Raw genomic sequence first — 25,401 nt, forward strand, 5'->3', positions numbered from 1 at the left:
ACTGCATTACTTTAAAGAAAAGTGTTCTGTGTATTACAGGTAATAATTACTTTTTTTGAGTAATGACCCAAACACTGATCACAACAAAAGGGGGAAATAATCAATCATCAATAATGGAATCAGGAATTGCTAAACCCCTAATCACCTGCTTTAAATACACTTGCTATATAAAGAAGTTGTTTTTTGCTATGATTCATTTGAGAACATTGACTGTGGTGAGGATTAAAGCGATCTAGCAATAGAGAAGTTGTATTGGCTGAAGCCTACCTGGCTACCATTGGGCGAGAGGCAGGGTAGAGACCTGGAGAGGTCACCAATCTGACACAGGGCCACTATCAATCCATGTAACCAAGCGGAAACTGATGTCATCCCATAGAGGCTGAGAAAATTTCATCTAATTTTTGATTTCCAACACAGTCAAGTGATTCCATTTTCTAAAAAGTGTGCTCCTCATAAACATCTCTCAGGTCTGCATGTTATACTGTTAAGTAATTTCTTTTCCCTGCTTTTGCTGCACTGCACCCCTGGGAGGATTTACTTGCATCCACATGGGGGTTAAAACGAGGTAATATAAAATGTATGGTCGAGGAGGATTACAACACGTAATCTGTGCTATCAATTCAACTCTGAATCATTTTGCTTTTGATAGAGCGCTCTAAGGATTTCACATCATGTTGTCAATAGGCCAATTAGCAGTGAAAGAGGGTTATGGTACGGATGAGTGCAGCTGAGAGGAGAACGAGAAAGTCAGCTAATGAGAAAAAGAGTTTTTGAAATATAACAGAGACAGAAAATGAGCAGAAAGCGGTGAGATGAACGGAGGTGTAGTCTCACCACAGTAATCCCCCTCTCTTCGGCAAACCCATGGTTGCTAGGCAACCCAAAATATGAATAGGCAGGGGGACCATTCTGAGAACGGGCCCATTATTTATGGATGAGTTACAACACAAATCGCACATAGACCCACGTGGTTTGGCTGAGCTTTGGTAATGCCACTGCGACCATCTGACATCTCAACACGAACCAGATAAACTGGCAGGGATACCTGTGGTGTGTGTGTGTGTGTCTGTGTGTGTGACAACACTAACGACATGTACAACACCAGGCCAAATCCCACCCCATTCACCCGGGATTCAATACATGGATTACAGTGCATACAGTACTGCACTGCTGTGTGTGTCTCAGTGTGTATTCGTGTGTATTTTATGAGGACCATTTCAAGTTTTGGACCATTTGAGTGAGGGCCATGCTCACATCCCTAAATCAGGTCAAGGGGTTTATCAACACTTATGCACATGTGTGTAACCTGTGAGGTCTGTGTACACAGTTACAGTATTTCCACTACGATAGGTAGACATATCAGAATGAATGTGAATAAAACTGAGGCAGATATTCAAAATCTACACAACACCAGAGGTTGCCTTTCCTGAGCTATAGAGTAACTGTGACAGGAAGATTTTTAGTCTTTCGGTGAGTCTCTGCAGTGATACGAAAAGGCAAAAATATGCCAGTGCAAGGCTGTATACGGCCTTCATTCCACTTTCTAGGACAGCAGAGAGAGTGAATAATATTTTGTTAACTGCTCTACTAAAAATGGACGTACTTACTAGGGGTGCAACGATACTCGTATCGATATTGAACCGTTCGATACAGTGCTTTCGGTTCGGTACGCATATGTATCGAACAATACAAAATTTGTAATTTATTTTATCAACTTTCCTTCTGACGATGCTGTCTGTGTTGAGCGCTCAGTGAATCTGCGTTCGACTACTCCGCCTAGGCTGCACTGCCGAGCGCAGATCCATTGAGCGTTCAACACAGACAGCATTGTCAGAAGGAAGAGTGCAGGGCAAGCTAGCAGACAGAAGTTAAGCTCTCCTTGCAACATGGCAAATTGAACCTCCCCCACCCTCATCCAGATCTGGCGTTCGGAATTATTTTGGTTTTCATGTGACGTATGACCCTGAAGGTAAGCGCGTCATAGACTAAAGTAAAACAGTATGTTGGATGTGCCACGCAATGCTCAATTACATGGGTGGGAAGTAGTGTGTTAGTGCAGTTAGCTCATTAACGTGTTAGCCGTCTAGCCCCACGCACGGGGCGATCAGGGGTAGCTCGTTAACGGAGATTTGCCGTGTTGTGACGTTAACGTCATTTCAACGAGATTAACGCTGACAGCTCTAGTGGGAACACAACGAATATGACTGCACATTTACACCGACATCATCCTAGTGCAAAGACAAGTGGAAGCAGACAAAAACAACAAGCATGCATGCTACAAACTTTACCTGAGTCATTTAGACAGCCGTTAGCACATGATTCTCCTTATGGGGACCTGATATGTTTAATATTGTGGCGAGCTCAGACAAGGAGGAGACGGAGGTGTCGTTTGGTCTTGCTTCCCGTGAGCTAGCCAGGGAGCACAGCCGTTTATTGACATCTGCAGAAGAACACTGCCGCTAGCTAACTGCTCAGCGCGGCAACCGCACAGCAACAACAACAACAACACACAGGGCGCCCTCTGACCCCGGAAGGACACACCGTCGCAGCGAGAGGGCGTCACCCGTCACTATGGCAACATAAACAAAACATAACTGTACAAACAGAACCCCGAACAGCCCTGACCCGCTACAATATGCTGCTGAGAATATAGCCCAGAAGAAGCGTATAGTATAGCTTTTATTTTGGAAAGAGCCATTTCTCTGTAATAAACTCTCTTTTCCAAAGATGAGTGATTCCTCAATCAGATACAGGGCTTGCAAAATCGCTAGCCCGACGTCCCGGAGCTAGCGATTTTTCCAGTCGGGCTACCAAAATCTATCTCTGCCCTGCCCGTCGGGCTATTGTAGGAAGGAAAAATATATGTCAATGCTTTTGCATTCTTTCGGAAATGTAGCTGGGTAATTATGTCATTGGCATCGGTGAGCCACTGTCAATATGTGACATATTGAAATCGCGTTTGAATTTGCACTTGTTTTTTGCTTTCACTTTGCAATCGCGCGAACTGTGTATAGAGAGCGACAGCACTGATTGGTGAGTGATGATAATTTGTGCACCAATTCCTCTGACATCGTCTTATCAATCGTTAGCTTACTATGCAAACATGACAAGTGAAATCTCCCGCAGCAAGCTTAAACATATGAGAGGTTGATCGCGCAGAGAATCGCTGACCGTTATGTGAGTGTGTGTAAAAGCAGCAGGATCTATATTTTAGTTCTGCTGAGCCAAATAAGACAGGTCAGGGTGAAGAAGTGACAGCCAAAGAAAAGCTTACCACAAAACGGAAAAGTTATGACAAATCAGACTATAAGGCAAAAAGAAAGTGCAGCTTTATGGTTTCATGGACAAAAGAATTTCTGTGGCTGCAATATGACGAGCTATATAACCGGGGCTGCACATAAGTGGTCCGCAGGTGCGCATTCGCAGTCAAAAAAAAAAAACAAAAAAAAAACCGCGCACAAGATATGAAGTTGCAACGCGTGTTTGCATACATAAGATTTTCTGGAGGAGGACAGACATTTGTTTAGAACTCTTAAAGATGTCGAAGAAGCTCCTTTAAGCAATTACTTTGGTGTTCCTCCACCTCCAAACAAATGTCAGAAGGAGTCCGAACCACAAAAGAAGCACGTATTCTCGGAAAATACAGGCCCACCACCAGGCCCACCACCGTCGTGGTGGGCCTGATCTCTGATAACAACGAGACGGCCTACCTGAAGGAGATTAGGAATCTGGAGAACTGGTGCCAGAGGAACAACCTCCTTCTAAACGTCAGTAAGACAAAGGAGCTGATAGTGGACTTCAGCACTAAGCAGGAGAGGAACTACCAGACCCCCGTCATCAACGAGTGCCCAGTGGAGAGAGTGGACAGCTTCAAATACCTCGGAGTTCACATCACGCAGGACCTGTCATGGTCCTGTCACATCAACACCGTGGTGAAAAAGGCCCGACAGTGTCTCTACCACCTCAGACGCTTGAGAGACTTCCAACTGCCCTCCAAGGTGCTCAGGAACTTTTACTCGTGCACCATAGAGAGCATCCTGGCGGGAAACATCTTAACCTGGTTCGGGAACAGCACCATGCAGGACAGACGAGCTCTACAGAGGGTTGTGCGGTCAGCTGAGCGCACCATCCGCTCCGAGCTCCCTGACCTGCACTCAATCTACAGCAGGCGGTGCTGGACCAAGGCCAGGAAGATTGTAAAGGACCTCAGCCATCCCAACAACAGACTGTTCTCTCTGTTGAGGTCAGGAAAGCGATTCCGCTCCCTGAAGACCAACACAGAGAGACTGAGGAGGAGCTTCTTCCCGCAGGCGATACGGTCTCTCAATCACACCACCACACAGTACTGACCCACACATATGGTTCTTACACACACACTGGACTTTCTGGACTTTGGTTTTGCACAACACTGGTCACTATATTCTTCATTTCCGGTTAATACTTGTACAGCTGCTGTTATTGTGTATATATTTATTTATATTTAGATTTCTTCATACATTCTTATATAGTTCTATATGGTGTATTTTGTTGTACAGTTATTTTATTTTCAACTTTAATTTATATATTTATCTTTATCTTATTCTTCCCAGTTAAATTTACCCTTCATTCTAATTTGTGTTGTACAGTTATTTCATTTTTAACCTTAATTTATATTTTATTCCTTCCTAGTTAAATTTACCCTTTTTAATTTTTCATATTTATTTCCTATCTTATTCATAGCCTTTTCCTTTTTTTGTTCTCTTTAGGTCACGAGCAGTTGTCCAAGCATTTCACTACATATCGTACTGTGTATGACTGTGTACGTGACAAATAAAATTTGAATTTGAATTTGAATTTGAATTTGAAAAGTGTTTGCAGGAGGTGAGCTGGCTTCAAACAAATGATGAACGCACAGAGATGTGGTGCGGAATGTGCCGTGAAAATCCCACTCTAGCGGACAAAAACAGTGCTTTTTATATGGACGCAAACGCGCGTTGCAACTTCTTATCTGGTGCGCGTCTTTTATTTTGACAGCGAATGCGCACATGCGGACCACTTATGTGCACCCCTGTAAATAACATAATGTTCTGCCGGGTGTGTTGTTGGTTTTCTCTCGATTTCTGAGTCGACAAGCGCCTTTGTTACTGGGACCAGTCATTTTAAGAAAGGCCCCCATTAGAACCCATGAGAAATGCAAGAAATGCATTATTGCTCAGTCTGCAATATCTTTCCCAGAACAAACACCAATTGCAAATAACATACTAAAAATAAACCTGAAAAATCTGTTTAGAACAGCGTACTATGTTGCAAAGAGTGAACTACCACTGACAAAATTTAGCAGTCTTTGCAAACTTCAAAAAGCAAATGGCCTCGATCTTGGTTCCACTTGCCTCTTACCCGTGACTTCAGTGGAAATTTCAAATTCAGGATCTGACACAGACTGATTCATGTCCTACACAGTTCTTACAAGTTCATAGAAATTTCTGTTCAATTAGAACCAAGTATTTGAGTTGATGATTGTAATTTTTATACAATGTTGTAATTTGTTTTTCAACAATTTTTTGATTAATGTTTTGTTTCCTTTACAATATTATACTTTAATGTATAATATTGTAAAGGAAACAAAACAGGAAACAAAACATCAATCAAAAAATTGCTCTCTTTTTTTATTCGGGCTACTTAGATTTATTTTGGGCTACCAAAAACTGAAGAGTCCCTGCCCGAAGGGCTACCAGGGATTTTGAAATTTTGAGAGCCCTGAGAGATATTTATTTTTTTAATTACTTTTGTTTCAGCAACATTAAATTTAAAAACTGTACTTTTGAGTTAAAATATATATTTATAATTTTAATAAATGACAAATTAAAAAGGCATGAACATTTTTTTGTATCGAAAAAATATCGAACCGTGACACCAAAGTATCGAACCGAACCGAACCGTGAATTTTGTGTATCGTTGCACCCCTAGTACTTACACACTTTATGACTGGTTAATGTTACAGTCACACAACGAAATCTACTCAAACTACAGAAATTAACACTAATTACTTACATTGCACGAATAATGTGCCCCCTATTCTACACAACAAACACATTATCAATCCCACATCAGTTGGGAGCCAAACCTAGCATTTCTCTATGAATTCCAGCTTTCCTTTTCCGTCTGTCTTCCCCTAACAGCATTATAATATATACAGTCAACATTCATTTTCAGGTTTTTGCCTTACAGCAAAAATTGACTCCCTTGAGTCCCCCCTTTTTCCTGCTACTTCAAAGAACTGTCAGGAAAACATCGAGAAGCGCAGGCAGGGCTTTAAAAGCGAGCAGGTGCAAGGACAGGTGGGGTTGGTTAGGGCGCAGTGATCGGGCAGGTAAGTCTACGCAGCTTTTAAATTTTGTGGCTTTTTTATAAGTAAGAGTGGCATCTAACAAAGATTACGAGCAAGATTGAAATTAATGATGCTTTTTAGATGTGCATGCTCTCCACGCTGCCCTTTGTTACCTTGGATACAGGCCAACTCCAATCTCCTGCAGCTCCCCATCACTGATGGTGAAGCAATTACACGTCACCTAAAGGAGAGGGTGAAGATGTGGAGACAAACGAGTGAGTGATTATTTGTTAAATTGCTTCAGGAAATGAACAATACCTTTCATCCTATGTTCTGAACACCTCTACATAGCTTTGACACCTGCAAAACTCCAGCGGCACTGAAACATGACATGCTATGCGATTGTGTAAAATTACCGCCTGGTTATTTCTGAGCCAGTAAAAGTCTTTTTTTTTAAATGAAAAACAAAATAGTTTTGAAATAATAAGACATGCTTAGAGAGAAACACTTTGTTTCAAATGTTGATCTGTACATAATATTTCGTGTAGCGAATGAAATAATTTTGTTTCCCCACATGTCTGTGACAAAAAAATGCAATTATAATAAAAATAATAACAGTTACCTCTGTCAGTAAATACAATTAAACCCCAGTGCTACTAGGAAATCAGAGGAACTTTTCTACCAACAATAGTAGTGATACACTTTTTTCCCACGAAAGCAGCACGACTCTACGGTGTTAAATTGTTGATTATTAACAATTTTAGAAATTCTGAGAAAGATATGATCAAAAAAGTGATCATAAAGTTCTACAGCTGAGCTCACTCCCTGGTCACGACCACTTTCTTGTGTACGTTAAACTTCAGAATCACAGCTATGTCAAACTGACCCAAATTCAATGTCGAGTATCATCACTGGTGATGAGACATAGATCTTCAGCTACAACTCAGATTATTAAAACTCTTATTTTTCAGTGGAAGAACCTGAGTGTGCAACCTCCAAGATGATCCATCAAGTCAATAGCTGGCGCTCTATTTTTTTGACATTTATGGGATTGTGCACGGTGAAGTCGACTCCAGGGTTGGACTGTCAGCAGATTCTGCCGTGATGACCTGAGCTATGCCATATTTCATTGCTCCATCATACACTCTCACAACACATTGCACAGGAGTTTCTGGCCACACCAACAAAATCCTCACTTAGCACCAGCGCTACGCACTGTATTTGGCTACCCGTGACTTCGTCCTCTTTCCAAATTCAACATTCAACATAAAAGGTCATCATATTGACATAGTAAACAGATACATATTTGCAGGAGGTCAGAATGATCGTTGCAAACTGTGATAAAACCTTAGCAGAAGGACTAGAAGTGGTACAGTGTCTCACAAAGAGACAACTTTGAAGGAGGCAGTGAGGCTCTCTCTGGGTAATCCAGCCCAATGATACGGATGTTAGGCTAACCGGTGATTCTAAATCGACCACAGATGTGAACGTGAGGGTGAATGGTTTGTCTCTTTGTGTTAGCCCTGTGACAGACCTATCCAGGATGTACTTGCCCACTTCCCCTATGATGACTGAGACAGGCTCAAGCCCCCTGTTACCCCAACTGGATAAAAGGTTAAGTAAATGTATGCATGGAAGGCAACATGAAATTTTGCATCTGCATCAGCAAATCTCATGTTTTCAGCCCCAGTTATACTTTGTATCTGAAATGCAAAACTTAGCATAAGAAACATATAATTACATTACGATGGTCATTTTGAGCTTGGTAATATGTGGATGGTAGCATGTAAGTGGAGGAATTTTTTTTCTCCATAAAAAACACTTTTTGACCAGTTAAAGTTGGATTTAATTAATCAATTATAATCTTTTGGGTTTGTTAAATGGCCTTTACAGAAACCCCCCACTTTTGACAACTAAGGTAACACTGACTTAACCTCCTAAGACCCAAACTCTTTCATGGCATGCATTTTTAATTTCTCTTTGCCAGTTGGGACTGATTGGAACCTGATGAATGTAAAAACAAAGAATTACCAGATTTTTTTTCTACCTGATTTTTGTTTCTGGGAAAAATAGGATCCACACATAAGGACATACGTTTTAAATTTTGGTAGAACAGTGGCAGTATAATTTCCTCGTAAGTGGATATCAGGCCCTTGTAGAGCCAAATTTAGTATTTTGGTCTAGACAACCCAAAATGTGATGTCCACATATGTCGACGCCAGGTCCTAGGAGGTTATATATGTGTGTGTTTATATGCAGAATCCCCCCCCCCCCCCCCCCCCCCCCCAAAGGCCCATTTTGAAAGGCATAAGAAACCCTGTAGTCCTGTTATTATTCTGGGCTTTGTTTTCTTCCAGGAAATCATAATGTCTGATTCAGCCTCTGATATCTTCTGTGGGGTGATGTTTATGCTGGTGTGGTGTCCACTGCTGGTATACCATATTATTCCCCACCTCGCATACTATTGGGTATATATACAAGTTTCAGACGCACAAAAAAAAAAAATCTCTGCACACTAAATATTACTTTAGTATGAAATTTTGGACAGCTCAGGATATGCTTTAGCACTTGTGTATATAAACCTCTCACAATGCACTGGGGTGGTCTGCATGATATAAAGGACGTATGTCAGAACAAATGAATTAACAGGCCAAGGCTTTCAGGCGACAGAGGAGAAATTTCAAACTAGGGAGAGGGATGGTTTGTTTCTTTCAGCTAGCAGAGTTGGCGCAGACATGGTTTGAATAATAACATGCCTGAAGAAGTTGTTTAAAAGAGAAAGACACAGTTGATGAGGGAGAAAACACTAATAAACACTCTAAAACAAAAGAAGTTAGCAACGAACTGAAAGCTAAAAAACAGAAAATCAGCACAGCTGTCTTTGATGTGTCAATTACTGAGCCAGTGCTGGTAAACAAGTGTGTTTGTGCATGTGTTGGTGGTCGTGGTGCATTTGTGTGAGTTAGGTTTGTTTCTCTACTCTGTGCACAAAGCAGATAAATAAGTCTAACATTGGTAATATTAGGACTAGGGAAAATTAAAGGGAAGTAGAGATGTGCAGGGAGGGAGGGTGAAATTTAAAGTGAGCCCCAGACAGATGGTTCCCATCCTACTGATATTCAAACCAGTCAACACGTCAAATTGATTCGATTTGAATCTGCAGTTGTAATAAACACCATTAGAGTCAGGCCTCATGGGAAATGATGGTTTTTACTCAATGGATTCACCACAAAATGAAAAATCCTGCTCTAAATCTTCCTCCCTCACTCCTCTCTTTCACACACACACACAACACACAAATTGTTCTTTCATCATCTCACACACAGTATTGTTATTCGCACACATTTATCATCTGCACTGTAAAGCACAGAGTACAGATGCATCTTACAGCAGAGCCACATGTTCTGTATGAATTCCAATACATCAAGAGAGAACAACAGTTACATACTTTCATTAGATTTTCATTTAATGAATTAAACAGTGCATATAAGAAAATAATAGTCCTCTTGGCTTTGGTTTCTTTGTTCTTATTCACAATAGTTGGCAAATGCATGTGTAGAAAATAGTGCAATATGTAATGCTTTTTGCTAAACAATGGTGTTTATGTGTGTAACCAAAAAAGCCCATTATTCCAAACACACACACATACCCCATTCATAAAATAAACCACCAGGACAGCAACTAAGACTCTGGTTATTGATGAAGTTATTTTTCTCATTATTCCTCTACTCTATGACATATCATATCATGCTGTCCAGTAAAAAAAAACACCCAAACCCCAAAATCACATAAACACAGCGCACTTTGTCCAAAATCCAAGGATATTCAGTTTACAGTGATGTAAACAGAGCAACAAAGTTTGCTGTTTGTGGAGCTGGAACCAGAAAGTGTTTGTCATTTTTGCTAGAAAAACTTCCAAACACCATTCCCTTAAAACTCATTCAGAAACTAACAATTTCATATCCGTTCACACGAGGCTCAGAGCTTTATCTGGGTTTGACTATTCATTTAATGTCAATGCAAAAGGACAGCAACCTCTTTGTGACTAGGAAAAATTGGTGGTTGCTTGGTGAAACTTTTTTCTTATTTGGCAACCATCTGCAAGCAGTTGTGAGACCAGGTTGTCCAAAGGTTGAGTGTACAACACCCTCAACCTCTGGTTTAGCACTTTCAATCACAAGTTGACTGCACGGGTCACCTGGTGGTAGGTGACCTGTCCTCAAACGATCGCTGTCAGATTGACTGGAATCAGTGACAGATTGGGGAAGGTTTGCAAACCTAATTTTGAAGTTAAACTGTCATTGTGCAGCAACTATGTAACTACTTGAGGAGCACTTTCTGAATTTGTGTTTGACTTTCTGAACTTTCTGAATTCTGAATGTAAAAACTTCATGGGAATTTTTGTATGTAGACTGCTACAGATTTGCGATTTTCACAGAGTTATCACATTTATAGTTGCAGTATTATCATAAACAGATTGCATGCAATTGCCAGCTTCACCACATTAAGTCAAAACCTGATAGCAGACTATCTTAGTGCGGTTTTATCTTGATGCACCAAAGGCACTCTGAAAATGGAAACCGACTGTGAGTGTTAACAGACCTTGGTCCCTGTTTTCAAAGCAACCATGTCAAAGGCAACATCATAATTTTGGTTGTGCTGTGGTCTACAACCACAGTTTTCTTGAGTGTGACAGTAGCATTAAACAGATCACATACGTAAACCTATGAGTAAGAGAGGGTAAAAGCAAATGTAAGTGTCATCCTGTCTTCTAACAGAAAGAGGGTATTTGAGTACCTTGCCGTTTTCACCTTATTAGGAAAAGGCAACACCGGTTACTGACAGCAGAGATAGAGGGAAGAACATTTAAACAAACAGTAGTAGGGCACTGAGCTGGGCATAAATCTTTCTCTGTCTTACACTCACCATCTCCCTCCCTGAGGGAAACAATCAATCTTGGAGAAAAGCCACATCTGCAGCAGCGGCTATTGGACATCTTTTGCATCCCAAACAGCAACACGTACACACAAGCTTAAGAATCAAGTCCTGCCTTTTCCAAAAATCGACCTCCTCTGATTCTCAGACTCTCTGCCTCTTTCCTTGTTCTCTTACTCTTCTACAGATGCAGAAGCTATTATCAGAAAGAAAGAGATCTGAGTCAGGAAACTGAAACATTCAGTGTAACTGTCACTATAACATGTTCTTTAGTCTCAACAAACAGTTCTTCAGTCTGAAATGTGAAACGCTGCTGGTACTCTGCTACCTCTCAAATATAAAGATTTAGATCTTGCAAAATGTATTTGCTGGTTTTAATTATATAGCGTTGAAATTAATCATTTAATTGATACACCACTAGCGGAAGATCATCCCAAAACTCGTAGCATCTTTTCAATTGTCAGCATTTACAGACTTTTCTGAATATCTGCTTTGAAGTTCATTGGGCAAATTAAATATATCATCTTGAGCCGTGAGAGAGTGGGTGAGGCACAGAGCTGGAGACTGACATAAGCATCGATCTGGTGTCGGCAGTGACACTGTGGAAGTCTGTTGCAGTGGAGAGAGCACTGAGTGAGAAGACAAAGCTGCTGATTTACCGGTCGATCTGCATTCCTACAATCGCCTATTGCCGCGAGCAGAGCTGTGTGGCTGAAAGAATGAGATCCTGCAGGTAAGCTGTGGAAATGAGCTTCTTTTAAAGAGTGTTTAGGCTCAGCCTTTCAGATGGGATGGGGAGCTCAGTCATTTGGGAGGTGCTCACAGTAAAACCACAGCTCCTTAGTGTGGAAAGGAGCCAATTCAGGTGGTTCAAGAACCTGTCTAGAATCTCTCTAAGATGTCTTTCAAGCACGATGCTTCAGACATATTCTAACAGTACAAGAACTCAAAGCAGAGCAGGACACAGTGGACTGTCTCTCCTGACTGGTTGGACACATCAGTACCACCCTGGAAGGAGGCGGTGGACGAGGAGAGGGAGGATGCAGCTCTGTTTAGACTGCCTGGACCTGGTTCAGTGGTACATGAGGATCGATGGAACATCTTTGCTCTCTTATATGACACCTTAAAGTGTCATGGTCACAGGACTTTCTGTGTATTTGAGTTTCAATTACCAGGTTTATATATGTGAGCTTGTTTTTATTGCTATATTTGAGTTTGAAGTTTGAGTTTTGTTTTGTTGCATTTCTGTTTTGGTTACTTTTTCCCTAGCAGAAAAATCTGTTTATGTTTAGTTCACTGACTCCTTTATTTTAGTTTTCCCTTTATTACTATTTTAGTGATGATTTTCAGGTTTGCAATTCCATGTTTAGGTTATTATTTAGATTTCTGTTAGCTGTAGCCTTTACTTCCCTCAGTGTTTCTCTCTTCTATCCTCCATCTCTCTCATTTCAGGATTAATGTCCTGTGTGCCCTATGTTCTGTAGTCTGACATCTTGTAAAGCCTTAATATTCATGTCTCTAATACTTTTAGTTTTACTTTGAAGGATACATGGTATGCATTTTAGTTACTTCATGTGTTATGAATATCCTGACTGTCTTCATTTATATAAACTAATGCTTTTTGTCTTTTTGTGTCATCAGTGAACATACCCGTTACTTTCCCATGAATGTTTTCTGTGTGCAGCCCTGCATTAGTCCTAGTCCCTCAGGATTCCGGATACTGTGTTTTTCCCCTCATTCCTTGGACTTTGTATCAACAATAAAGCTCACTTCAGCTCAGCTTCAGCTCCCTGCCCCCTGCATCCTGCATTTAGGTCTTCACTTCAACACAGTAATCCATCACTGTGTAACATAAGGACTAACCAGTAATAATAACACAAATTAAATTCTATTTTAATAATTATTTCTAGCTTTTCTAACTGCCTAGAGGAAATATTATTAGCTTTAGAGATGTTATTCATATGCAAAGGAACAGCAGGTACTGTGACTACACGGCTATGCATACACACTGTCTATCAGTAACCATGGTGATGATTGTATCACTCTGAGAGATGGTGAGGGACTCCCACAATTTACCTGCTTATTTATGTCCTTACTGATAATAATGAGACCCATTTACAGCTGTGAGTGAGTGCGGGTTGATATGAGTTGACATTGTGGTCGAGTGTGTGTGAGGAGGACCCAGTTTGGGGGAGATGAAACACTGAGAGATGTTACAGTGTCTACAGGGCTACTTTCTATCTGAAGCAAATGAATTGTATTTCAGAAAATGAATTGAAAGGAGCTCTTAATGGGGATTAGAGGCCTGGTAGGATTCAGATATTGGCATACCCACTGTGGAGAATTACACAATTACCAAAGCATAGATTTTGCCCCGAGGCGTTTTCTTCCAAATTAAAGTTGGTTACTTTTGTTTAATATCTTTTAGGGAATTGTCTCTGTGTCTGTGGCAAAAGGGTGCAGAAAATCTCAATCTGCATCCATTTATTTGTTTGACCATTTATTTCTCTTACTGTCGAAACATTTCTGTTGATTCGTTTTGGATCATGAAACCTGGAGAAATTATAAATGTGAGAAAGAAACAGAAGCGTAGACAGATGAGTGTGGAAGAAGGGTGTGGTTAGTGATGTGGAAAATAGAAAATAAGATCAAAGATGTCACAGTCTGTGTGTGTGCACAAATTCTAGATTCCATATTTTAGGAGCCTACCAGTAAGGTAATGAATAGCGCTCGCAAAGACACACATATTCAGAGATAAGTAATTACGCCACTGAAGTAAAGTTAATTTGCATCTATTTCCAAGTGACTATTCTTTTAGTCAGATCACACATGCAATTCACAAATCCATTCAACTCTTTTAAGATATAAAACCATTTTTTCAGTCAATGGCTTAACTTCCAGGTGAATCTGGTTCTATAACTAAACCTCAAAATATTAAAAACCTTTCAAAGGTAAAACCCAAGAATGGCATCACTAGTCCAGCACATGCAACCTTTTGAGATATAAAGACTAACCTGTACAACTACTTTAAATTACAGTCAGCTGCAGGACTCCACTGTGAATTTCTGTGCAACATTAAGTATTCAGGCAGGAGGGGCAGATCAAAATGATTCCAGTGACATTTTGGAAACGTATACGGATAGCACATCTCTAAGTGGATGGGTGGGGGAGGCTGGGATGGTGGAGAGTGGGAGGTCCTGTCATTTCACATCGAGGCATTGCATTGGTTTGCTTTCTCCTGTCATGTTGCCTCAAAAAACTTGTGACTGGGTGGTTTATGTCTCTAATGTCATTGGAATCGGTTCAATTACTGTCACTCTGGGGACTACTACAAAGGCCATCAGACCCAATCAAAGGCCGTATCTGAGTGCCTTCTGTGCATTTGTGTGTATGCGTGCGTGTGTGTGTGTGTGTACGGACTATCGATGCTTTGATAAAGTATTTATGACCTAATCATGGTTCTTTCATCTCTCAATAGACAGGCAGACAAACTCGGTGGAAATATGACGGGGGAGAAACAGCGCTACACATCTTTTTCCTCATTGTGACACTGTTGCATGCACATAGAGAAACAGTCAAATGTCTGGGCACCTCCGCTCGTTTAGTGGTTTTACCACACTGAAAATTGAAATTATGAAATAATAAACTTTAACTTTTTTTAAATGAAGTTAAAAAATTCTTTAAAGTAGCCAGCGTTTGCACAAACTCATTGTATTGCCTAACCAATCCAAATTTTCTGAACCAAAGCAGTTCGGTTTTTCAACTAATAACCTTCAGAAGTGACTTCTTTGCAGCAATTTAGCCATGAAAGCCTGATTAGTTGATGCTGAGAAGCGTCTGCTACTTGAACTCTGGGATGCATTGATGTGAGCTCTAATCTGAGGTGTCATTAATTGGGGATCTCTGGTGACTCTAATGAGCTTATCCTCTGCAGAAAAGGAAAGTCTTGGATCTTCCTTTTGTGAAATGATTCTCATCCACTTGAATAGTTTTTTCAGACCAGATTCTGTCAGGCAAGAATTTTTAACAGCTCTTAAACAGGACTGACTTCCATCTCCTCAAGTATACACAAGTATCCCCTAAAGTGCTTTTTATAAAAATCAATAAAATTTCATCTTAGGCAGGCTTTTGCATTGTGTTGTTTTTTAGATTTTTTTTTTTTTATTGTTCAGATAAAATCAATTCAGATTTTATCAAAAATACACAGGACTGCAGTACAGTGTAGCTGGTGTTAGTGTGAGGTTACCTCAGAAGTAGTCAACTGTGTGCACCAGCAGCTACAACTACAGAGTACACTGTATGCCAAAAGTCTGTCAGCTGTGTTCTGACACTGCAGGCAGAAATCACCATGGAGGAGCAACATTATGTTATAGCTTAAAGTCCGAGTTTGAGCCACAGTACTAGTTGATGTCCGGCTCCAGTGGTGACTGCAAAACTGACAGTGCAGTTTAATCAGTTATGATCAGAGTGCACAGCGTTACATCTGGAGCTCCATGCGTGTATTCAGCTTCATTAGCTTTATTTTAGGTTACATGCAGTGATTATTTCTGCCTGACTGCTGTCACTAAATCTGACTGCTTAACTTGTTCTGTGTTCAAACAAAGTTAGACAGTTTTGCTGGATTTGCGTGTTGAAAAATAAGTGATAGTTTCTCTCCCTTGGTTTTCTTTCTTCTTTATTTTGTAGTTGCACTAACAAAGGTATACTGTGTATAATGTCTCTAACCTGGTGTGGCTGTTGGTGCCAGACATGCTGGTCTGAGTATACATCTAAAACATCCCGTGAGCGGCAGTTCTCTGAGTGAAAACGCATTGTTTATGTCAGACGACAGAGCAGAACGGCCAAACTCCTTCAAGCTGATAGGAAGACAGCAGTAAATCAAATAACCACTTAATACTACCAAGTTATGCAAGAGCTTCTCTGAGCCAGCAAAATGTCAAAACTCAAGGGAGGTGGGCTACAGCAGCAGAGGATCAACTAAGAACATGAAACTAACACTAGAATTCACACAGGCTCATCAAAACTGAACAATAGAAGATTTTAGTGTGGGGGATACTTTCCTGGCACACTTTGTGCCCCTTAGTACCTGTCATTTTCCTGAGCACAACCATCCCTTTATGACCACAGTGTACCCATCTTGATCATCTTCTGGATGTTTCCAGGAACATAACACACCATGTCTTAAGGCTCACATTATCTCAAACTGGTTTCTTGTACATGACAATGAGTTCCCTGAACTCAAATAGCCTCCACATTCACAGATCTCAATCCAGTTGAGCACCGTTGGGATGTACTGGAGCTGGAAATTCACATCATGGATGTGCTGCTAACAAATCTGCAATAACTGTGCGATGCTATCGTTTCAATGAGCCAAAATCTCGGAGGAATGTTTCTAGCACCTTGTTGTATCTGTGCCACAGAGAATTACAGCAGTTCGGAAAGAAAAAAGTGGGCCAACCTGCTATTAGGAAGGTCTAGCTAATATAAGAGAGCAGGGCAGGTTAATGTTTAGATAGTATGTGGGTGTCCGGCTATATTTCATGGTCTTCTTTGCAAAGAAAAGGAAAAAAACAAATGTAAAATATAATAATATATAGTGATGATATGATAACAGCCATGATACTCATTTTTAAATTCACACTTTTGCATATTTTTCTCAATTTTTTATTCTTTTATTTGTATGCATGAGGAGCACATGTCCCAACAATGTGACTGTCTAAAGTGATTTCTGGGTTGAAACAAACTATGTGCTCATTTGCAAGCCAGTATAATACTAGTCTTATTTAAGAGAGTTACTAACCCTTTACCGCAACCACTACTTGCTAAGCTTTATACCAAGTCTTCGCCCTAGAGATTAATGACAGATTTACATGAGGGATTTGTTTTGTTCTCTAAGAGGAAGACGAGTTACCACAATGTTCCAGACTTACGCCACCACAACATGAGTAATGCAAGTGCACACATAAACACACACCCCAGGAGTCCATCTCTGTTTAAACAAGCATAAAACAGCCAACTGCAGATGGAGAATGAGAGAAAGGAAAGAGAGGAGCGGAAGCTATAACAGATGAAGACAGATTAAAGTGGCAGCTTGAAAGTTTGAGGGTAGGAGAAACAATTCGAAAATCGAGAGTGAGGGAGAGAGATCAAGGATCAATGTAATGAATCCTCTCAAGTCTCCCTGATAAGATGTGGAGTTGAATGCAATTAAAAGTGGAGGAAGAAAATATTCAAAACAAGTCTGTGCATCTTCTAAGTGTGCCAGAGTCATACTTAGTAATCTCTTTAAACAATTTCTTTATTGGAGGAGATATAAGTGCCACAGGCCTGTGATCATTACATGAATTTGGAGTGTAAAAAAGAAAACAAACTATACCGTCTAGTAGAGATGGACCGATCCGATATTACGTATCGGTATCGGTCCGATACTGACCTAAATTACTGGATCGGATATCGGAGAAAAATAAAAAATGTAATCCGATCCATTAAATATCACGAAAGCACCTCACAAAACTTGCAACACGCCGTAACTCACCTCAGAACGTTAGCACGTCGGAGCAGTATGCATCACGTGATAGAGCGGCTGTGGCATGCGGGACCTGTCGGTGGTCTGGATAGCATTTGGAGCTTCGCTAGCAACCCGGCATTTCATCTCCGACAAAGTTATCCCAAGAGAAGTAAAGCAAGTGTGTAAGTCCATCTCTGAATGTTTGTAAAGCATTCCTGCGTTAAGCTTAACAAGCGACTGCCTCTTCTTGCTGCTACTTCAATCATGAAACTGCTTAACGATCAGCTGATCGGCTTTTCTGTCGTGTGTCCGTCTCTCTTGTTTGTTTTTGGCCCACTTTGCACCAGAAAGAGGAAACCAGCGGCTGAACAACAGCAGCACGTTTAAGCTTGATCAGCTATTGTTAGAATGTATTTAATATTACTTTCTACTCCAGGATCTTTTTCTACGTAGCTGACGCTGGTAACTGTGCAGGGGCGGATCTAGCAAAGTTTAGCCAGGGGGGCCGATAGGGCATTAACAGGGAAAAGGGGGCACAAAGACATACTTTTCTTTCTTATTCTCATTTAAAATGTCTAGCTTTTAATAAATAATTATCTGACACCCAAAGTTTTAATTTGATGTAAAATGAATAGAAGTCAATTACTGTATATAGTAACTATTAAGTCTAATATATATACCCTAGTAAGCTATAGTACTTTTTCCTTTGGGAAGGTACCATCTGTGCAGTCTGCAATTTTGTTGAAGAAAGATGTTGAATCTATTTAATATTTCTTGAAAAATAATTGATTTCTGTGCATTTTTTTTCACACTGCATCAAATTAAGGTTGATTACGTCGATTAAGCATCATGAGGTGGAGCGTGAGGGGTGGTTCCCTATTTTTTATTTATTTATTTTTGTTGTTGCTGGGAGTTGGAACCCTATTAGTTAGGTTGCTTAATATTTATGCTAAGTACTCTTTAAAATACCAGAATAGGGAGGATGGTGTAGGTTTAAGTTTATTAGATTGATCAGTATTGCTGAACTATGAAATATTTTTTTTGCATACAGGTATAACAGAATAGCTTTAGTGTAGTTGTTGTTTTAAACTTGAGTATGAACTTATACAAAATGCAGCAAGATATTTAAAAAACAGTTTTGTTGATTAAAAAACACTATATCGGATTCATATCGGTATCGGCAGATATCCAAATTTATGATATCGGTATCGGTATCGGACATAAAAAAGTGGTATCGTGCCATCTCTACCGTCTAGTTGTGCAGCACAGTTCATAAGCATTCAGGCTTTCCTGTCCTTGATCCCCCTGGAAAAGAATTCACATGGTAACCTGCAAACATCTTTTCCGAGAGCTACATTTTGAAAAACCGACTGCTTTCTACTAAAATGATGATGTTAAAATGAATATTAAAGATGTTCTTAGACTTCATCCTCATCAATGATTATATCTTTATAACTGTATTTACCAAGCTTGAGTTCTTCTTCAACCTTCTTCTGTGCCTCCCTGTATTTATCCACATGCCCTTGGTTCAAACTTACATTTCACTGAATAATTGAGGCTTTAACAGATTAGAAGATCCATGATTTATTATTTGGATAAATGATAAATCTTCACAAGATATAATGTATGCAGACAGTTCTCTGTTATTCCAGGCCAACACAGGCACTTTCAAACAAGTTCGTTTAGGGGCGATTTGCAGGACGTGCAGAGTGGAGCTTTATGATAGGATTTTAATTCCCCTTTACAAATCAGTAGCAAAGATTCAGACAGATTGAGAGTTGTGTTGGACAAGAAATGTACTGTTAAAGTTACTTAAGATTTTAATGGTTTGATGCAATTAAAATCATGCAAAAAAAAAAAAAAGTTGAATAATTGGTGTCAACCCTGGCTTTCAGCTGAATATATACAAAAGGGTCGCAGGGATACAAACATGAGTTCAATTTCAGCTGTGCATAGTCTCCCTGATAATCAGTGTTGCACCAGTTTTTATTGCCATAGAGACACAAGCCTCCACTGAGTGATTTACTAGTTTCTGAAGAGTCTCTGACCAAGAGAAAGCGTTTCCCAAAGCCATCAACTTCCAACTCGGAATCAGTCTTGTTCCGAAGTAAAGTTTTTGTTAAAGCAAGGACACAGGGGCTGTTACACTGGATTAGAAACTTGCCACTTGCCCAGAGCTCATCAACTTGCAGAGTAACTGAACACCGGTGAGCATAACTGTGGAAGAGGCATCCAACAGCGGCCCTGTTTCACAAACCTCTCCCACACACCGACACATCTCCTGCACACCAAATATCTTGGATGCCCGGCAGCAATTCCCCACAGAAGCGACTGGCTGAGATGCAGAGGAATCCATGATTCCCACACCGGTGATGAGCAAAAGCAGAAGGAACTCACAAATATAATGGTGCTTGAAATTGTCATGTAAACGGGGCATAAAAACATAAAAATTAGGATAAAACTCCAACTGAGGTGAGTCACTGTTGATACTTGATACTGTCACCAACAGATCTCATAAGAAATACATTAATAGAGAGAATAAAAACAAGTCAAGAGACGTGTGAAACAAGAAGGAGGGAGGAGAAGAAATTTGCCTAAACATGTTAGTCAACTCATTAGTAAAGTTGCTGAGTGTGACCAAAAACAGGCGGGCTGAGCTAGAGTGGTGCACTCTGGGAAAACATTTACTGAACGCTGCAGTGGAAGGAAAAGCACTCTAAGCAACAGCTTTGGAAAGTGCACTGTACTGTACAGACACACACAGACACATGCACATCTGTGTGTGTGCACATAATCGCAATGAAATACACAGTATTCATGTGGTGTGTGCACACAAAATTTCTCATCCGCACACACGCACACAGACACCATTAGCTTCAATCTGTGTGCAATCGAACACGAGATTGCCTCCTGCTCTATAATGACTTATTTCCATTACGATACCCAATCATATCTGAAATAAAATAGTAGAGAAAGTCTGCATGTGTTTTTGTCAAGTTGGCACATTTTCAGCCGATGAGCTACTAAGCTGAAACAACCATTTCCACACCCACCCACACATTCAGATCACAAGTGTACATTTAAATGGAAGCACATTTATGGAGCATACCATTTATAACTCACACATGCAAACACACTAGCTTGTTTCTGGTTGTGTTACTTTGTATTTTATGGCAAAATACTAGAGCTAGTGAGTTGGTAAAAGTATCGTGCGCTTGTGTGTGCATGTGTTATAATTATATGTGCTTCTTTTTCTCCATAGGGTATTCTCCTCTTCTACATGCGCCAGGCATGGGCTCCTCCAATTCAAGGTCCTACACCGATTACATATCTCCAAGGAAAAGTTAGCCAAGTTCTATCCGGGAGCTGACCCCCTGTGTAACAGATGTAAAGCAGAAACAGGGTCACTCCTTCGGACTTTTTTTTGGGATGCCCCAATCCTCATAACTACTGGGTGTCTATATTCAACACCTTTTCAGAGATATATAACGTTAAATATGATCCTTCTGCTCTAATGGCTATCTTTGCGGTGATACCTTAAACCGTCATTCTGCCAAAATACTATTCGAATTCTATTCCTTTGCTTCACTCGTTGCAAGGTGCCTGGAAGCAGGAAGCTCCTCCCACACATGAACAGTGGCTTGCAGAGCTCATGAGGTTTTTGCATTTGAAAAAGATGAGATATACACTGACAGGTTCAATCAATAATTTCTTAAGGCATGGCAGCCATTACTAATGTACATGGAAACATTTAAAATGACCACCTTATCATGACCGGATACCAAATCTCTATATCACTAGCGTAGTTAGCTGTACACTGAATCTCCCTTATACATTTTATTTTTATATTTGTGTTTGTTGTTGGTGTTTTTTTTGTTTGTTTGTTTGTTTTTCTTCTCTCTTTCCATTATCTTTTGGGGTATTGTAAATATTGAACAGCAAATTACTGTATGTTCAAGGTTTTGCTATTAACATGCTGCTGTGACTGAAAATATAATTATTTAAAAAAAATTATATGTGCTTCAAGAGCAGTCAAAGCAACACTAAATCTTCTCTGACAGAGAAGATTATGATTGTTTTCACACACTTTCCTCTAACATTTTATAAATTACATCCCTGACTCAGCTGCCTGGTGACGGTAAACTGTCACCTTATTAAAAACCTAAAATGATTTAGGCGGCCCAGTGTGTTCTGGTGGTAGAGACGAACCAAATTAGAGGAGAGACCAAAACGTTATTTAGGCTGCTGCCAAAGCTCTCTAATCTTACCTTCTATCATTAGCTATGTAATATAAGACAAACTAAATAAGGAGTCAATTGTGTCAGGAAAGCCGTTGGGCACCAGTACAACACCAGAAAATATAATAAAAAATCTCTCCAAGGTGAAACATTTCCTTCTTTTTTTTTTAAACTGGTAAAGGTTACATGACACTGATTTTTAAACGATTACATGCTGCACATGCCGATTCAGTCGTCTTTATCCCAAAATCATAGCTTAGTGTGGCCTACAGCTGCAAAACGTACGGTATTACTGTTGCTTTCGACGTGACCTGTGAGGTCATTCCAGTTTCTGTTTCTTTCTGCTCCATCTCTTGCTACTCCCTTTATAAAAGTACTGGGGGGTTTTTTTTTGGCAGAGCAGTGATGAAAGAAAAGTAAGAAAAAAGGAAGCAAGATATTAATCATGTAAACAAGGAACTAAGAAAACTAAAAAAGAAAAAAAAGTTTAGCCTGGCAGACAGTCTGCTGGCTGGTTCTAGAGGTGGGTAATGATAAAAAGAGCAGGTTATTGTTTTCAGAGCAGTGTTCTTTGTAGAAAAATCAGTTTTTACTGCTTGACTGCTCTGCCGTGGACTGAATCAAAGGGTGGTTCACGAGGGAATAGCAATTCCTCCTCCACTCTGAAGGCAGCAGTTAGTCAGCTCTGAATGGCTTTTCCTCCGTACATTTACCGCACCCATAACTTTTATCTAAAACACCTTTTTTATTCTCAGCCCTCGGGGAACGCAAAGGCATTCACAAGCTAAGATTTGAATCTTTAGTGTGAAGCTTATTACATTTAAATCAATTAAAATGATTTTGCAAAAAGCGTCTGAATATTCCTGAATAGGTCTGGCCGTATAATGCTGCCTGTTACCTTAGCTACGCATCTCACATGTTGAGAAGCAGTGACTTGGTGTTTACTGTTTGTTTACAGCAATAAACACAATAAAAGTACGTGCAAGTATTTGAAATGTGTATCCTAAGGGTACTGGTGTGTGAAAGCAAGCATTTCATTTTGAAAGCAAAGATCACTTTTCTTATACTATCAAAGTACTGAATAATAACAGGACTGAAGGAAATTAAAATTACTTCAGGTTGGGAATTTGATCGTTTTGTGATAGTTCCTGACTTTTCTGTGTTTTTGCCTCCTTCTGTCTATTCTCTTTGCTAAACGTCAGCACTAATGCCTAGAGACACGTCAGCAACCTCCTGAAGACCTCCAGTTTCAAGGGAAAAATGTGTATTTGCTGATCAGTTGCCGAGTGGATACTGGAGGTTGCCAGGTGAAATCGGTTAAAAAGAGGGTGCTGAACCAAAAACCTCTTTGTGATTGCTTTGTTCACCAGCAGACTGCCGCATTTCCATTTGCCGTTTACTCTCAGAGTTGTGCAAACCGGACACAGACAACTTTCTACTTCAAAGTAAAAGTTGAGAAATTGCTGCAACAACCTAATTCCACAAGGTGCAAGTTTTATTTGAAAGAGATGCAAACAGTTTTCAGTTTGCATTTTTCTTTCTTTCAGGTTTTATTACAGCTCAGTCGAGTGAGTACAAATCATTCAGCATCTTTCAAGCAACCTGCTAGCAACTAAAGCAATCGCAAGGAGGTTTTGGTGCAGCACCCTTTATGCAACCAAATTCATGTAACAACTAACTTGGATTTGCTAGATGACAGATGTGCACCAGGGGTCTTTGACTGGTGTACAGGTCTGCATGAATGGGGCTTAATCAATTGATTACAAAGCAACTCCCAGCAACCTCCAACCACTTGCAACCATACTAATTTACCAATACTAAACCAATACAAATGTTTCCTCTCACAATCAGCTGCCAGATGGCTGCAGGCATGTTTTTAAGCCTGTGTGACTCAAGCCTTTTGAGTCTCAGTTCCCGTCTGGTAGTTATCACCTGTGTTGACTGCTTTCACCTTCATCATACATCTCATTTGTATCTCAATCATGATTGGTCAAATTTTCTTGCCCTTTGTCAAGACATCTGTTTTTGCTCCAGCTTTTTTCTCCTTGTTATTCCCTTGCTTCTAATGTCATTTTGGACTTTTGATTTGCTCCTCTTTTGGACATTTTTTATTTTGGGCTTTGTTTGTGGCCAATGGGTTACACTGCTGTTGACTGCTTGGGTTACAAGCAGTCAACAGCAGTGATCACAAAACGGTGTATAACTGAAGACAGTAGTGAGATCTTTAACCAGGTCTTCCCATTAACACCTGACCTGTCCAAAGGTTCAGTCAATGAGCTCGTCAATAGCTTTAATGCAAAACTGTTAAATGTAATGGATACTATTGCCCCCATTAAGGTGAAGGTTATCTCTGGAAGGAAAAAGTCTCCATGGAGAAACTCCACACTAGTGAAAAATGAAAAAAGAGAGTGTAGGAAAGCTGAGCGCAGATGGAGAAAAACAAACCTCCAGGTTCACTATGACATCTATAAAGAGAAACTTCACAATTATAATTTACAACTGAGGAGTGCAAGAAGGTCCTACTTCTCTGACATCATCACTAAAAACAGCCATAATGCTCGGGTCTTATTTTCTACAGTTGACAGGCTAACAAACCCTCCTGTGCCAGTAGCAGCTGGAACTTCATGGCATGGATGCAACAAGGTTTGGGAAATATTCCTCAGGGATTTTGGACCATATTTGAATGACAGCACTGCACAATTCTCAGCCACACATACATGACGAGAAAATCCCATTTCACCACATCCCAAAGGTGCTCTATTGTACTGAGATACAGTATGGTCACTGTGAATGCCATTTGAGTACACTGAACTCATTGTTGTGTTTAAGAAACCAGTCTGAAATGATTTGACCTTTGTGACATGGTATTTTATCCCATTGGAAGAAGGATGTACATTAAGTCACTAGGAACGCAACCATCATAGGACATGCAAATGTTATTTGTTAACTCATATTGCTGCTCAGATTAATAGAAAGCCATAAATTTCCCTCATGCCACAGGGAAATGTCCCCGTCCTCCCGTGGGCCACTCTGGCACTGGGTTCTGCACAGCAGAACAGGCAAATCCACCAAACTGCACTTATAGGTTAGCAGGGCTCGCAAAATCGCTAGCCCGACGTCCCGGGGCTGGCGATTTTTCCAGTCGGGCTACCAAAATCTATCGCCCTGCCCGTCGGGCTATTGTAGGAAGGAAAAATATATGTCAATGCTTTTGCATTCTTTCGGAAATGTAGCTGGGTAATTATGTCATTGGCATCGGTGAGCCACTGTCAATATGTGACATATTGAAGTCGCGTTTGAATTTGCACTTGTTTTTTGATTTCACTTTGCAATCGCGCGAACTGTGTATAGAGAGCGACAGCACTGATTGGTGAGTGATGATAATTTGCGCACCAATTCCTCTGACATCGTCT

The 25,401-nt window shown here is 40.3% G+C and overlaps 1 protein-coding gene across 1 annotated transcript in view; it reads right to left on the bottom strand.

Annotated features, from left to right (window-relative positions):
* Positions 1-25,401, bottom strand: part of smyd3 (SET and MYND domain containing 3) — a 117,613-nt gene that overhangs the window by 27,540 nt on the left and 64,672 nt on the right. Inside the window, exon 6 of the mRNA XM_086284153.1 lies at positions 6,481-6,548. Within this exon, the coding sequence (XP_086140279.1) occupies positions 6,481-6,548 (68 nt within the window). The remainder of the gene's footprint in view (positions 1-6,480; positions 6,549-25,401) is intronic.

This window comes from Aulonocara sp. 'chitande type north' Nkhata Bay, linkage group LG1 (assembly GCF_057382095.1).
Source record: "Aulonocara sp. 'chitande type north' Nkhata Bay isolate Kocher_YH1m ecotype deep benthic linkage group LG1, A_spYH_male_GT1.1, whole genome shotgun sequence".
In the NCBI taxonomy this organism is placed as follows: Eukaryota; Metazoa; Chordata; class Actinopteri; order Cichliformes; family Cichlidae; genus Aulonocara; species Aulonocara sp. 'chitande type north' Nkhata Bay.